Raw genomic sequence first — 16139 nt, 5'->3', positions numbered from 1 at the left:
TCTTTCTTTTTTATGAAAAAGATCCTACGATGGCAACATGACTACCAAATTGATTTTCACGATCTACTTCCAGGTGGCCTGTCAAAGCTGGCATATCCATGGGGGGCCAACGGCTGCCATTTCTAAACCTCCTGTAGGAGCTCAGAAAGAATTAAAACAGCAGCACTCATTGCTGCATTTCCCTAACTGCACCTGCTGTGTTAGTGATCATCACATACGTAACAGCATTTAGAAAGTGCTTTGTGTTTATACCCACAAGGTCCAACCAATCTCTGAGATACATCCCAATCTGCCTGTAGGTTTATGCCATATCAGAAGCCAAGGACCACATCCTTAGCACTAAAATGAAAAACATTAGCCCCAATGACACCATCTGGAGTTCTTCTTTTATTATATATGTTCAGTGTCTTGAAATCTAAGATATATTAACAACACCTACATGAATGGGATGTATTACAACTTACTCTGTTTTAGTGGAAAAGTGTAGCCCATAACTATATCTACTCAAAGAAACATATGTTATTCCTATCACCTGGCTATACACACTCCATTTACTAGGATATTAAAAAACATTTAAACCAGCTGCTTTAAAACTATCTATAATGACTTAACATTACAATATAAAAATAGATCATCATGTAGATACCTATTTCCTAATCTTTGCTGTTCAATAAAGGAAGTTTAAGCTTCTGTTTCTCTATTTGTGCTGAGCGAGATTTGTCTAACATGTCAACCATATATTATGGTTTATTCCAATCTGTTCTGTTTGGAAGATGCCACTCCAATAATCACTAGACTTGGAGGAAATTTTGTGAGAAATGAAACTAGATGTTTTTAAAAAACTGAACAGGTTGCTTCTATGTGGATTAGCATCATTCATATCTAGGATACTCAAGGTGCTTTTATAATCAAGTAAAAATTTGAAGTATAATAAGTAATTATAAGTAAGAGCTTAGCTTTTAGGGAAGCTGCTTTTTTATTTAGGAAGAAAAGACTTGGCTGACATCCCAAGTTTATTCCCTCCACTTTCCTGTAACCATATATAGAAATTTTAGCTTACAGAAGTCATATATAACCTAACTGATGACAAACACCAAGGTCTTCAGAAAAAGACCTCTGTGGAATAGTATATTTAAGTCTAGTAATCTGCCCTGTAACCATGTACCAAATCAACACAGTAGGTGATACCAATTAAGATCCTGAAATAAATTAGACTACGCAGGAAGAGTCATCAATGAGGACTGGAATTTTAATCAGGATTTAAAATAGAAATCCTGGAAGTTACATTCATTTTTTTTCACACAACTGGTGCTAAATGATATTAATTGCAGCATGCCTGATAACATTTAAAGTACAAAAAAATAGTGGAAGTTATGGAGACTTTTAAAAACGTAGTCTGGAGACTTTGCAGGAAGTGGTATATGTACAATACATGTGTGTGCACATGCACACTTAAACCAGGCATGAAGAGCAGGAAAAAAGTTGGGTTTTTTTCTAATACAGAAATTCAGTTTCATAATTTTTAAATGCTTAAAAGCTAGATTTTATTATCTAGAAACAACTTCTAAACCCAGCATTTATTTGTTTAGTCTACAAATATTTGAGTACTTGTTATGATTCAAGTAAATACAATGTTGAATAAGACATACAAGGTGCACATAATCGGGCAATTACGCAAAACTACAGAGTTTTCTGTTCAGATTAGATATAGATACTTTGGGCACTAAATGCAGGGCTCACCAGGAGAGGTAAAGAATACTTCATGAAGTGACATCAGCAGCACCTACAGTGAGTTCCAAGATTAAATGGAACTGGCAGAAGAGGTAGAGAGGAAAGAATATTCCAGGTTGAGGGAATAGCCTTTAAAAAGACTCGAAAGTAAGAAAAAGCATAATAGCTCAGAAATTGGTAATCACAAGAATCATTTATTAATGTTACTAATAAAAAAATAAAATAACTACCACATATTGAGAGCCTACTACATAGTACTACATAGCCTTCTTACACATACTGCTTCTAGTATTTATAGCTTTCCAATGACCATTATCCCCATTTTACAGAAGAATAAAGGTAAGGGTCAAAAAGAGTAACTTCCTCTGTCAGGAAAATTATTTAAATGATTGAGATGAACAAAGAAGACCACTGGGAGTCCTGTCCGGGGTGCCTTTCCAAATTATCTCAACCTTTCCACTTTTCTTTGTCTGAGATATTTTTAAATTCCACAAATTACAGATAATTGATAGAAATGCAAGTGATTATTTTTTAGTGATAAGCAAATTAATTATATCCAGGGGAGTTGCAACTGATTTCCCTCCCCTATGTGGAAAAAGGCAGCTTTGAATCTATTAAGTAATTCTGTATCTTGTATTCCTGGTAGCCTACACACGTGTCCACTCTTCTCCTTTGAGCTATTTGTAACATCTTGCTAATTATTATTAACTAATGAGTTTAAATAATACTTTTGATGTGTGTTTATGTGTACTTTTATGAGTCATGATTTACTTTTTTTAAAAAATTGCCCTTTAATAGCTCCGAAGCACAATGAGTCAGAATTTGAAGGTCTATGTGGCTTCCATATGGTAGACAAAGTTCCTTCCTTTACCCACAACTCACTTCTCTCCTTTTTCTCTTGAATGTTAATGACAACATAATTTTTGTAATACCTCTTGAAAAGAGTCTCACCAAATTTTTTACAGGCAATAAGATAAAACTTACTAAAAAGTCCAGCATGAGACTACTTTCATTATCTCATTAACTTCTTCACATAACTAATTCCTCAGCCCCTGTAGAATGAAAAGGAAAATAAAAAGTACCTACTCTCATTCCAAGGCTTCTCACAGCCAGGTAACCACAAAGAGAAAGAACAAGACTACAGCTCATGCTATGTAGCAGCACTCTGTCAAGCATAATTCAAATCAAATCCCACCAGGCAAACTCTGGGATACTTAAAATGTACTGATACAATAAATAAGAGAAAGTTAGTGACTTGGGGTAGAACTTATGAAACCCTTGTCTCCTGCTTTTGCTGAATATTCTCTTTAATGTTAGATTACCTTTCTTGACCTTGTCTTTTTGAAAATCTCAAACTGTTTCTGTAGAACAAAACTAATACCTAGTGACAAATATGCAAACCTATATAGTGGAAATTGAGTGGTAAATTTCATTGCAATATAAAATACTCAACAACAAAATGGGCCCATATTATGGTATTCATTCAATTCACAAGGAAATTGTAAAAACTTTAATTTAAAAAGGAAGAAAAACCCAGTGCACACACTTACATAAAGATGTATTTGTTTACCTGCTTAACAAAATTGACAGCAGAGAGCTTCTTTTGCATGTTACAATGACACATGTTAAAGGTATACTTCCTTCGAACCAAACATTTACCCTTCACCACTGGTGAAAGGCTACAAGATCTCTTTACAAAATCTCATCTTTTTCAATAAATTTTGCATGAAAACATGTTATACTGGCACAAAGTTGCCTGCTGTCACATTCGGAGTATGATAAATGTTTAATGAAAACAACACCACACAGCTTGGTGTCAGACAACAGCTATCACACGGCCCTGCTTTGATCCAAACAGACACTTAAAAGGGCTTCTAAGCACACTCTGCACCACAGAATTCTATAACCCATATGCAAATAGGGGTAAATTAGCATAAATGACTTCCTGCTGCATAAAGAAATAAGAGGTAAGGAAAAATATGACAGGCTCTAAGAGTATGTAACTGCTGTCAAAACTCAAGGGTCCAACACTCCCAAATCACAACATCTTCTGCCAAGCACTTGGTAAGAAAAATCTCATCAACGGGAATTTATTACATGAAACTCCACAACTGAAGACACTGGAGCATTGCCAAGGTCAAAGCCACAACTAACATAACTATAAAGTATGATTACTACATGGTACTGGACTTCTTATACACACTGCTTTTAATATGTATAGCTTTTGAGATACCATTATTCCCATTTAACAGAAGAATAAATTAAGACTCAAAGAGAATAATTTTTCCTGTAAAGAAAAAATTGTGAATGACTTAAAATGAGCAAAATTTGTTATTTTTGCAGAATAACTTTCCCCAAATATAAACACATTAACACACTTTTTAAAGAGATACACAATTCAAACAGCTACATATTTATTAGTAGCAATTCCTATGAACAAGTGTATGTTACCTCTGTTGATATTCTTTCTGCATTTATAGTCTATAATGATATACCTAAAATAGTTGCGATATAACTAATATAATTCCTAATTACATTGCACAGAACACTTGTTTTTATTTTATTTTTATAGTTTACACTATTACAAATGTCCCTGTTCCCCTGCCCCCACTTTGTCCACTTTTCCCCAGCCCTCACCTCCCCTTCCTTCTGGCCTTCACCACACTATTGTCTGTGTCTACAGGTTATGCATATATGTTCTTCAGCTAAACCCTTCACCTCCTTTCATCCAGGCCCCGGAAACCCCATCCCCTCTGACAGCTGTCAGTCGGTTCCATGTATCCTCTGATTCTACTTTGTTTGCCAGTTTATAGTCAATTTCTTAATGAAAGATTTTATAAACAGGTAAATACAGGCTGTGGGGCTGTATCTGAAGCCCAATTTCACTGCTATCCCAGTGACTTCTATAAATATTCTGAGAAAGATTTAAAGACAACTGAATTAGTGGCAGTCACATTTCAGTATAAGAAATTCTACTTAATTATACCCACCTCCCCGCCACCCCCGATACCCAGCAAAAAGAACTACTTCAGTTGTCAGGATATGGGTATGTATGTCCAGTGACAGGCAGGGAGGAATTCTTACCTCTCTCCAAAATTACAAAGCTTCAGAAAGTTATAAAGGAAGAGAAGTATAAACTCAACTGTCTGAGCAAAATATTCCAGAAGTGTTGATGGATACATTTCTGAAAACAGCTACTAAAAAGTTAATATGGGAATAATAAAAGTAAAGACTTTTCATAGTAGCAAATCATGAAAAAGAAAACACTTTAGGAATGAATACTAAATTAGGTTCCTCATGAATTCTAAACTTAGTCAAATTAAGAAAGCATTTTACTAGGTAATCATTGCTTTAAAGCCAAATTTTCCTGATGGGTGATTTAAATAATGATTGAAAATAGATTTAAATCAAATCCATTCTTAATGATGACATTATGATTTAAAGTACATAGTAGAATGTCACTGGTGGCAGACATAGTTATTGACAACTGATTATTCAAATAAGTCTCTAAAATATACAGTAGTCAACTATACTTTGTGGAGTTTGATCAAAACATTATTAAAGAACATCCAAAAATATGATAATCCAGAAGACCCAGATGGGGCGTACAATGTTCACAATCATCAGCTATGTTGGCATTATGAGATGCCACGACGGATTTCCTATTTCTGATTTTGACGCTTAATAAAAATTTGCTTAACAAAATCACATTAAGCGCCCAATTTCAACCTAATAACCCTACTTATAACATTTAGTTTCATATTGCAAAGATGAGTCCCCACAAAATAAACTGTCTAACAATATGATAAATATTTAAGTTTTTAAAACTTGGGGGAAAACTAATAAAAATAAGACAAATATGTATCAATGTTTAAAAGATAAATTTTTTTTATAAATCAAAATTTATAAATGTAAGTCATTAAAAATTAGTCATTAAATCTTCTTGATAAAATCTAAAATAAGAATCAGTGTCTTTCTTATATTAACCATTCACATAGTGTTCTAAGGCAAGATACCTTTTTAGTCCCTACAAACTCCTGATACCCTTCCAGTATATGTTAGGTCTCCTTATTCAGCAGATTAATACAATGAATAGATCAATTTATAACATTATAGGATAAATTCTAATTATAATCATTCAAATGTTCCAGTAATCTCTAGAACTGCACTTAATTAGCTGCTATTTATAAAAGGCTTTTCAGAATTACCTAATTCCATTTTTTTTCTCAAAAGTTTAATAAAAAGCTCTTCCTCATTCTTTAGGCAACCCTGCTTGAGCATTCCTTTCTCTCCCATTTTTATTTCTCCCAATGTATAAAGTACTCCTTTATCATTACTGTACTTACTCTCCTTGAGTTCTACTTTATAAATGCATGCTTTATGTTCTATCAATAGTTACATTGACATCTTCAAACTGGTTTGATAAAAACAAAGATTGTTATGCACAAGAAGCAGAAGCATACATGTTGTTATTTTCTCTTATAGGAGGAAGCATCTAGGTTATATAGCACAAGACAAATACTTGTTACTGGACTGTACAATCATAATAAAGTCCTAATCAAATTAATACCATTTGGAAAGAGACAGCTAATAAAACCATCACAGAAATAAATTTAACAAAGGCCCCCCAAAATTTTGTGGGTTTATTAAATAAAATTAAGTATAATTCTAAATAAACAGATGAAAGCTGATATGGGAATGTAAGGGAAAAAAAGGGAAGGAGAAAAGAAGGAAACTTATTAATGATAGATTTCTGGCCTGAACAGAGAAAAATAAGGCACAGAAAATTATTTCAGTTCCCTAATTATTTTCTAGGAAAGTTTAAACAATAGCATATCACTTAATCTCAAACACATCAGTAATTATGTATTAATTACTACAAAAGCGGGGACAGTGTACTATTAAGGACTAAAGGGTATGTGGTCAGTGAATTTGAATTAGAACACTGCCATTTACTAGCTCTATGACCACAAACCTTCATCTGTAGAAATATGGTAATAAAAGCACCTATTTCATGAGGTTGTTATGAAAATTAAATGAGATAATGCAAGTCAATTGCTTAGCAAAATTCTTTGATGCTTAGAAAATGTATTTAAATATTAGATGCTTATTATTACTATGTCCACTGTGAGTAAGCCATTTTGTTCATACCTCATAAAGTAATGATCACATCATTACTCTATTTGAAACTTCATTGGCTTTTCCCTGCCTTTACAATTATTTCTAAACTCCTTGACATAACTTACAAGGTATTGCAATAAACATCTCTCTTCATTATTTCTCTTCCACTCTAAACCAAGCTCCATTAGACTTCAGTTCTTCAAATATGCCATACCTACCTTGCTTGCCTCCAAGTCTTTCCATAAGACATTTATTTTGCATGCAACATTCTTCCCCCTCTCTTCCTTCCTTTAATGTATAAACATCCCGTCCTTTTTGAAAGCCCCTCCCTGACACGTTGACTAGTCTAGGCAACCAACTTAACATGCATGGAAATATCTTTCAACCAGAACGCGTCAAGACTGGAAAGCTAACACGCTGAGACTGCCCTGTTGGAAGGATAACAGGGCCTGGGTCTCCTTATCTCCAAATTACAGGGTCCAGCAAGAAGAGCTAGACTGTTTAATAATATCAATTCCAGAAAAAATAAATTCCAGGTCTTATATCCACATACACTCACTCTAGTACACCCATACACCTTAGTATTGTCCAAGTTCCCATTTTATATTGAAAGAGGCCTAACCAATAGTAAATCACATGGCTCATTCCCTTTGTTTCACCTTCAATCTTTTCCTTAAACATCTTTACAATACTGTCATAGACATGTTTAATCATTAAATAGTCTTCAAATTTTAAATTCATACTCATGATAAAGGGAATCAAATGTAAAACTTTCCTAAAGAATTTTGTAAGTTTTCCTTTACTAACACACTAAGCTTTGACAGAGCCATTTATTTTGTGTTTCTGAGATTCGTTATATAAGCATTAAATAAAAATAGGAATAGAAAACAGTAAAAACTTGAGATAACTATTTTGATTTATTCTTTCCTCTTTCTCCTTTGTATGCTCCTCTTTTTTCCATCCAAGTAACACTTCCAAGAATGAAAATTTAGTCTGAACACTGCCATGAAATCATTGAGTCATCAATGCTTAAGATTTACTTAATGTTCATGGAAATACCAACTTACCCACGTTTGATGTGTAATTCCTTGTCCTTGCCTTTATCCTTCTCCTTCCCTCTTTTCTCCTTATCTCTGCCTTTACATCGTTCTCTATCCCGAGATCGACTACGGGTTCTTCTGTGACTGGACCTTTCACTGCTTCGACTATGGGAGCGTGGACGAGGTCTTGACCTGGACCTACAGAAAGTAGATTTGATTAAATACATTTAGTGTGTATTTGGCATGAAATAATGAAATGATGAAATGAAATTTTATCACTCCTTTTCTGAGGACAAACCACGCCTGTATCACAGAGGACGGCTATAACTCCAATTTAAAAAAATTAAAAAAAAAAAAAGTCTAGTCTGAAAAACCAGAAGAAAGACTCAGGACAACCACCACAAAAGAAAAACAATGTGGGAATCTTGGAAAGAAGTCAGAAGAGGGAGCTAAAATTCTTTATGTGAAGTCTATTCAAATCTCTGGCTGAATCCTACACAGTGCATATAAACGGCATACTCCGAACAGGTAAGGATAAAAAAAAATTGAACTAAAATTTCAACTGAACCCCAAAGACAGGATTTTTACAATTTTAATTTAACTAAGTTAATTTTCTGCTAACACAAACAAGTAAACAAAAAAAATCAATATTCTTCAGAGGAATATAATGGAATCCAGAGTAGAGTGGAACCTCAGTTCTTGAACTTAATTTGTTCTGGAAGGCTGTTGGAGAAGCAATTTGTTCAAAAACTGAATCATACTGTTGACTGATCATACAAGTATCAGCATGAAAGGGTTGTGAGGCCGAGAGCCGAAATTCTGTTCATCAACTGAACATTTTTCCCATGAAAAACTTGGTCCAAAACTGAATTGTTTGAAGTGACAGATGTTTAAGAACCAAGGTTTGCCCATATTCAAAACTTGACTACTAGATACACAAGAAAACATTTAAAACATGACCTGTTCTCAAGAAAACACATAGTCAATGGAGACCAACACTGAGAGGAACCAGATGTTAGAATTAGCAAGCAAAGACTTAAAGTAGTAACTACAACTATGCTTGTAATGAATATAAAGCTAATAAATCTCAGCAGAAAAACTAGAAAATCAAAAATGGAAATGCTATAACTAAAAACATACAATATCTGAAATTAAAATTATGCTAAATAATGTCCTGGCTGGTGTGCCTCAGTATATTGAGTGCTGACCTGCAATCCGAGGAGTCGCCAGTTTGATTCCCAGTGGGGGCACATGCCTAGGTTGCGGGCCAGGACCCTAGTGGGGGAGGGGGGTGCCTGAAAGGCAACCACACATTGATATTTCTCTCCCTCTCTTTCTCCCTCTCTTTCCCTCTCTCTAAAAATAAATAAATAAAATCAAAAAATAAAAGCATGCTAAATAAGATTTAAAGCATATTGGTTAACAACAAAGAAAAGAATCTGTTACTTAAAAATCAATCAATTGAAATTATCCAATATGAAGAACAGAGAAGAAACAATTGCTAACAATTAAAGAAAAACATATTCTCTGAGATCTGTGTGACAATATTTAAATGTGTCAAACATGTTTATTTAAACCCAGAAGTAGGAAAAATAATGAGACAGAAAGCAACATTTTTAAGTAGTGGTCAAAATTTCCCCAGATTTAGTGAAAGACAAATGTATGGATTCTGGAAGTTCAGTTAACTTCAAGGTAAATATGAAGACCATGACTAGTAACACTATAGTCAAAGTGATGAAACAAAAAGTAAAGAGAAATATTGTTAAGTATTCAGGGGGAAAAAACCCAACGTATTACATTTTGAACAGCAATGCCGAATTACTGCTGGCTTCTCATCAGCGACAATGGAGATCAAAAGACAGTGGGACAAAATTCTTAACATGGTGAAAGAAGAAAAATCAACCCAAAATTTTATAACCAGCAAAAATATACCTCAAAAAATTACAGTAAAATTAAGACATTTTTGAAATAAAGGAAAATTAAAATACAATAATCAATATTAGGTCTGCAATTATAATAGATACTAAAGTTCTTCAAGCTAAAGAAAATTACAACAGATAAAAACTTGGATCTTTAGGATGGAATGAAGGCCATTAGGAATGGTAAATATATAAGTAAATATTAAAAATTACTTCTCTTAAATTATTTAAAATATATATGTATTAATGCTTAAAGTAAAATTTATAATGTCTTACTGAAGGGTTATAATGAAGGCAGATATATATACAACCTCTATAGAATAAAGTATGGGTTAGGTAAATGGACTTATACAGTTATAAGGTTTCTACATTTCATCCAAATGATGAAATAGTAACTCTAAATACACTGAAATGATAAGGGCATGTATGAAATCCTTACAGTAATCACTTAAAGAAAAAAATGCAAATAAGTATAGTTAAAAATTAAAAACAAATGAACTAAAGAGAATTCTTAGAAATATTCATTAATCCAAAAGGAGACTGGAAAGGATATACAAAAAATATCCCCCAAATAGAGGCTCACACATACAACAAATAACAAAATGGTAGAACTAAACCTAGACATATCAATCAATAAATTACTAATGAACTAAATACTTTAATTAAAAAGCAGAGTTTGCTCAAATGAATTAAAAAGCCACACACAACTATATGCTGTCTATGAGATATATACTTTAAATATACAGCCACAGATAGGTTGAAAGTAAATGTCTAAAAATAGATATATCATGCAAACAGTAAACACAGGAAGGCTGGAGTGAATATATTAATATTAGATACATTAAAAGTATCACCAAAAATAAAAATGGATACTTCATGATGATCAAAGGATCAATACATAAGTAAAAATCACACAAAATATGTTTATCTGCCCACAACAGAATTAAATTAGAATTCAGTAACAATAAAACATCTAGAAAAAATACCAAATATATAAAAATTAAATAACAGACTTCTAAATAATTCCTGGACCCATAAGAAGTTACTAGAAAAATTAAAAAATTTTTAAACTAAATAACAATGAAAATACAATATGAGAGAATTTATCAGATGCAGCCATTTAGCAGTGAAATTTAGAGCTTTAAATGTTTATATTAGAAAACAAGAAAGGTCCAAAAAAATCAATTACCTATGGTTCCACCTTAAGAAGCTAGAAAAAGAACAGCAAAGTAAACACAAGGTAGATAGAAGGAAGGTAAGAAAAATCAATGGAATAAAGAGCAATAAAGAAACTTAACAAAGCCAAAATCTGATTCTCTGAGAATATCAACAAATTTGGTAAATCACTAGCTAGACTGATCAAGCAAAAAAGAAAAGAGCAAGCACAAATTACAAAAATTAAGAATGTGGGCAACAGGAAGATCACATGAACTAGGCTTGTGTACTTTAGACATATGTTAGTCTTGAAGAGAATTACATGGGTTTCAGTGGTAGTAATGTTGGTCCTCTTTTCATTCCCAACTGGTTCACTCAGTAAATGAAAAGCAATACTGTATCATAAGATCACAACCTTCCTTTTTAATATGTGATTTTGAGAAGTTACAATATCCATTGCTAGGAATGTCAATAGGGACTTATTAATTTATAAAAATTAAATTTTCATCTTTTTACATTTGACTACTCTTAATTTTGATACAATTTCTTTCCACATAAAATAAAGTTTAAATAAACATAAAAACAAACTCATAGATACAGACAACAGAATGGTGGTTACCAGAAGGGAAGGACAGTTGGGGGAGGACAAAGCGGGTAAAAGGTATCAAATATAAGGTGACAGAAGGAGACTGGACTTCAGGTGGTGAGGAGCACACAACAAAGTATACAGATGTCTTATTATATTATGCATTTGTACACCTGAAATTTACATGTTATTAACCAATGTTATCCCAATAAAATGAATTGAAAATAAAATTTTAATTTATCATCACAATTTATTGCTCCCACAGATGTTACCTTATTCATTTATAAATAAATCTTCTATTATACGTGGATATATTAAAAATTTAGAAAATTATTCTAAAATCTTTAAACAATAATTAGTCAGAATTTGAAGTTTTCCGATGAAAAGAAAGTAATAATAATAAAATGAAGCATGTCTTTTTTGTGAAAACATCAACCACTATATATAAATTATATGTATGTGTATATATACATACAATATATTATCTTAATTTGGTTCTAAATTCTTTGGGTCTAAAATACAGGGCCCAGAACAAATAATGCCCTTTTTTATTACAAAATCATAAGCATGTAATTCGGTAACATAACAATATCACACTCAAGCACACCATATGACACTTTAGGTGAAATGTTCCAATTAAAACTGTGAATTATTACACCCATATTATTACCCTACCAACCACACTCAAGCAGGCCTTACTTCTGCTAGTCCCTGTACAATTCTGTCAATTAGTTTTCACTTAACTAGTGAAAATGTAGAGTAACAAAACATGAATAAGGTAAATGTAGTTTAAAATCAACAACAAAACTCAAAGAGTATTTAAAAAATAAATCTTTAATATAAGCTCATTTCTTAGTGGTTAGTCCTTTTTTTAAAAAAAATAAACTGTTGGACAAAATGTGCAACCATTAGTGGATTACAAATTAAATGGATTATGGTGAAATTATGTTCTTACTGTATAAAAATGAGGTATATCTTCTTATATACCCAAAATTATAGAAGTATTGTGCTGAACAATAATTAAATAATTCTTCATATAATGGTATCCTCACACAAGTTTCTTCCTCTTTGGCCATGTTCCCTTGTCTACAAAAGCAGAGTAATAACTGCCTTTCAGGGTTCCTGTAAGGGTTAAATAATAGTACCTGACTGAACTATGAGATAGCAGGCAGGTGATCTGGGAGGAGGCAGCCACAGAGAAAGAAGTTACCGAGGAATGTGCTAAACTGAATGAATGAGTAAAATCTGAACAGGAGCATATGGAACATGTTTCCCTCATACCATAGCTAATCCAGTAAGAGCAGCATTCTGATTTTGACAGACCTTTAAAGTCTTAAGGCTGGCATAGGACTGCTCAAGTTGCAATTTTCAATATATTTTTTCTTTTGTATATGAAGGTAAATAATAATAATCTTGGCTAATGATGTATGTCTTCTTTATTCGAAAACCCTTAGCAGCCAAATATACAATCTTCACTAGTTTGCTCTTAACAGGAAAATCACATCACCTATTATCTAAGTCTTTGGGGAATAAAAGGGGATACTTTTCAGAGTCAAGCAGGGCAATTAACAGAAGGAAAACAGGCCTAAACTGGCACTATCCCACAGAAAGCAGACAGTATGATCACTCCATCGCCATCCCAGCAAGGCTCCACACTGCAAATAGAGGCCTTCTGTCAACTACTATCCGCCCGCATTACCCATCCCACCAATTTCCCAATCTTTAATCTTCTCAATTTACCCAATTCATGGAATAATCCCTTACCTCCAAACTGATCTCAAGGTTTTCCCTAACTCAAAGATTCCACTCTAGAAAGCATATGCCTGCCAGTCTCCAAAAACATCTTGCTCACTATTTACTGTAGGTTTTCATACCAGCAACCCATGCTATTCTCAAATACTCTCCTAAAAATGTTGCTGGTGTAGCTCAATGAACTGATAGCAACAGGAGATCTGTAAGTCATTCATGATATAAAATTTAAAGAAAGTAATAAGTTTTAAAATATCACAGTATGCAACATAAGCTACCCCCCAACGATGTGTTAATGTTTGTTATTTTAATCCTGATATTGTAGGCCTCTTAATCTTGCTTATAAACTACAAAAGGGGGGGAGGAGACTGAGGAGAATACATGAGGGAAAAGAAAGCAAATCAAAATACAGGCAAAACAACTTTATTAAAGGCTGCTATAAAGAACCACAAAATCACCGATTAAAATGAATTAAACTGCTGACTTCTTAGTGTCATGAGAATTACTTTACAAAATATATTTGTAAAACTCATGTCTTAAGATATATGAACAAGCCCATTTACTTTATTAAGTAACTTTAATTACATATTTGAGGGATCTCCATCAAAAAGTAACAGATCAGAGTAAAGATTCCTACCCTAACCATACAAAGGCAAAAAAACTCAAAGAAACTATACTAAAATTTAAGATGTGAATTTGTCCCTCATTTCTTAAATAAATACTTTTCTGATAAATCACTCTAGAAGTCTCTAGAGTACCAAAGCCAATATAGAGATATATTATACGCAAAGAAACATTTGATAAAAAATGTGGCACTCTAGAACACACAATATATATAAGCAATAAATGGACAGCAAGATGTCCTATTATACCAGATAAATGCTTTCAATATCGACAAAATAGGAAGAATCACCATAACACCCTTACATAAAATGAATTACTGCCCTCAAGAACCAATTTGTCAAGTTTCTTAATTGGCTAATAAGTTCTAAACACATGCAATCAAAACAAATGTCCTAATATTTATTTTTCAAAAAAATAAAATACTTTAAATAGTCGCTTAAGTAGAGTTCTACAAAAAAAAAAAGACTACACTTGCTATAAAATAAAACTGTCATAAAAATTAAATTTAAAAATTACACATGGAATAAAATAACTCAGATTACATGTCAGGTTGACATTTTGAACACAAACATGTACTTTCTCACCCCCAACCAAAATCCAACTAAAAGCATAACAAGGAGATTTTTTGAAAGGACCTACCTATACTCCAGGAAAAAGACATATTTTAAAAAGTAAAGTGTCCATTGATGGCATGGTGGTAAAAGAAAACTAGAAAACAATGTGCTGAAGCTCAGGGCTCTATGAAAACAAGATGGCATCAAAGGATTTAAAAATAGATATAGCTTTTCCCATAAAGTTCCCCATTTATTAAAGAAACTCTATCTCACTGTATTAATAATAGTATAGCACCATTCAAAAAACCTTGTGAGTCACCCAAAAACCTTCAGCCCATCCACAGAACTGCCTGTTACTGCTGATCCAGGAAAATCCTTCACATCATTAAGAACAACAAAAAAGATCCAACATCTATACAAAGCAAATGTAAGAAAAAAAAAAAACCCAAAGTCAGAATCAAATTTTTTAGGTGATACAAATATGCCTCACAAAAACCCCATAAAGCAGAGGAGACTATAACACAACCACTCCAACATTAAATATAGCATATAATAAGAGAAACAGATGTTAGTGATAAAAGATCCAGGAAAAATAAACTTCAACAAATAAAACTAGTAGAAAGGATCAGAAAAAGTAATAGAAAGAAGAGGCAGAAAATGAGCATCCAACCTGAGACTCTAGAAGAAAAAAAAATGTTACAATCATAATCTAAGAACACTTTTGGAACTAAAACAGTATACTTGTAGAAAGGGTCCACTGTGTATGTGGAGAAATGGATGAACCATAGTCAACTCAGATATATGCTGATGAAGTTAATGCACATAAGTGCTAAAGGAAGAACACTGATCAAGTCATGGGCAAAGAAAGTCAGGTTGGCATCAGTCTTCTAAACTACAAGATATACATCAAAACAATGGCTTTAATTTCCCCTAAGGTGCTCAACAGGTGTAGAGGGGGAATATTCACAATGGTACATCTACTCAAGCTATCCTTCAGGTACCGAAAGTAGAGGAAACAAAAGTGATGCAAGTACTAATTTATTTTAGACTCCAACAAGTCAAGGACCTGCTACAATTTCTAGGTTAAGCACATAAAGCAAAAATAAAAGAATGTTTTAACAAACTCATAGAAAAGAAAATGCAATATACTTAACCAAAGAACAAAGTAGAAAAAAATGAACTGGGCAAAGAAAAAAAACAGAATAAGATGGGAGATTTAAACCCAAATATAACTGCAATCAATAAACATAAATAGACTAAGTAATACAATTGAAATAAAGACATCATCAGATCCAAAAAAAAGCAACTATAGGTGGCTTTCAAAATGAACATTTTAAATATAAAACCTAAGAAAGATTTAAACTAAAAAAAAAAAACATGGAAAGATACACAAGGACTAACAAAAAGAAAGATGGTGAATTTATTTCAATATCAGACAAAGCATACTTCAAAGTAAGAAACATTTCTAGAAACAGAGACATTTCATGATGAAAAGGTCACTCCAAAAAAGAATATAAGGCAATTCTGAATTTGCATACTTTTAATAATAGAGCCTCAAAATATATAAAGCAGAAGCTGACAGAACTTGAAGTTAAACAGACGAAGACACTATCAGGATTTGCCTGTAAGCTCTCTCAGTAATTGATAAAATAAGTAGGTA

The 16139-nt window shown here is 32.8% G+C and overlaps 1 protein-coding gene across 2 annotated transcripts in view; it reads right to left on the bottom strand.

Moving 5' to 3' along the window:
• The window catches only part of RSRC1 (arginine and serine rich coiled-coil 1), a 315530-nt gene that overhangs the window by 224388 nt on the left and 75003 nt on the right, over positions 1–16139 (bottom strand). For both annotated transcript variants that reach the window (XM_045197288.3, XM_024563047.4), the window contains exon 4: positions 7920–8090. In XM_045197288.3, coding sequence (XP_045053223.2) covers positions 7920–8090 — 171 coding nt within the window. The remainder of the gene's footprint in view (positions 1–7919; positions 8091–16139) is intronic.

The sequence above is a fragment of the Desmodus rotundus genome, chromosome 2 (assembly GCF_022682495.2).
Source record: "Desmodus rotundus isolate HL8 chromosome 2, HLdesRot8A.1, whole genome shotgun sequence".
NCBI lineage: Eukaryota > Metazoa > Chordata > Mammalia > Chiroptera > Phyllostomidae > Desmodus > Desmodus rotundus.
Note: the sequence above shows the minus strand (reverse complement) of the source record. Positions and strands in the feature narration are given on the sequence as shown.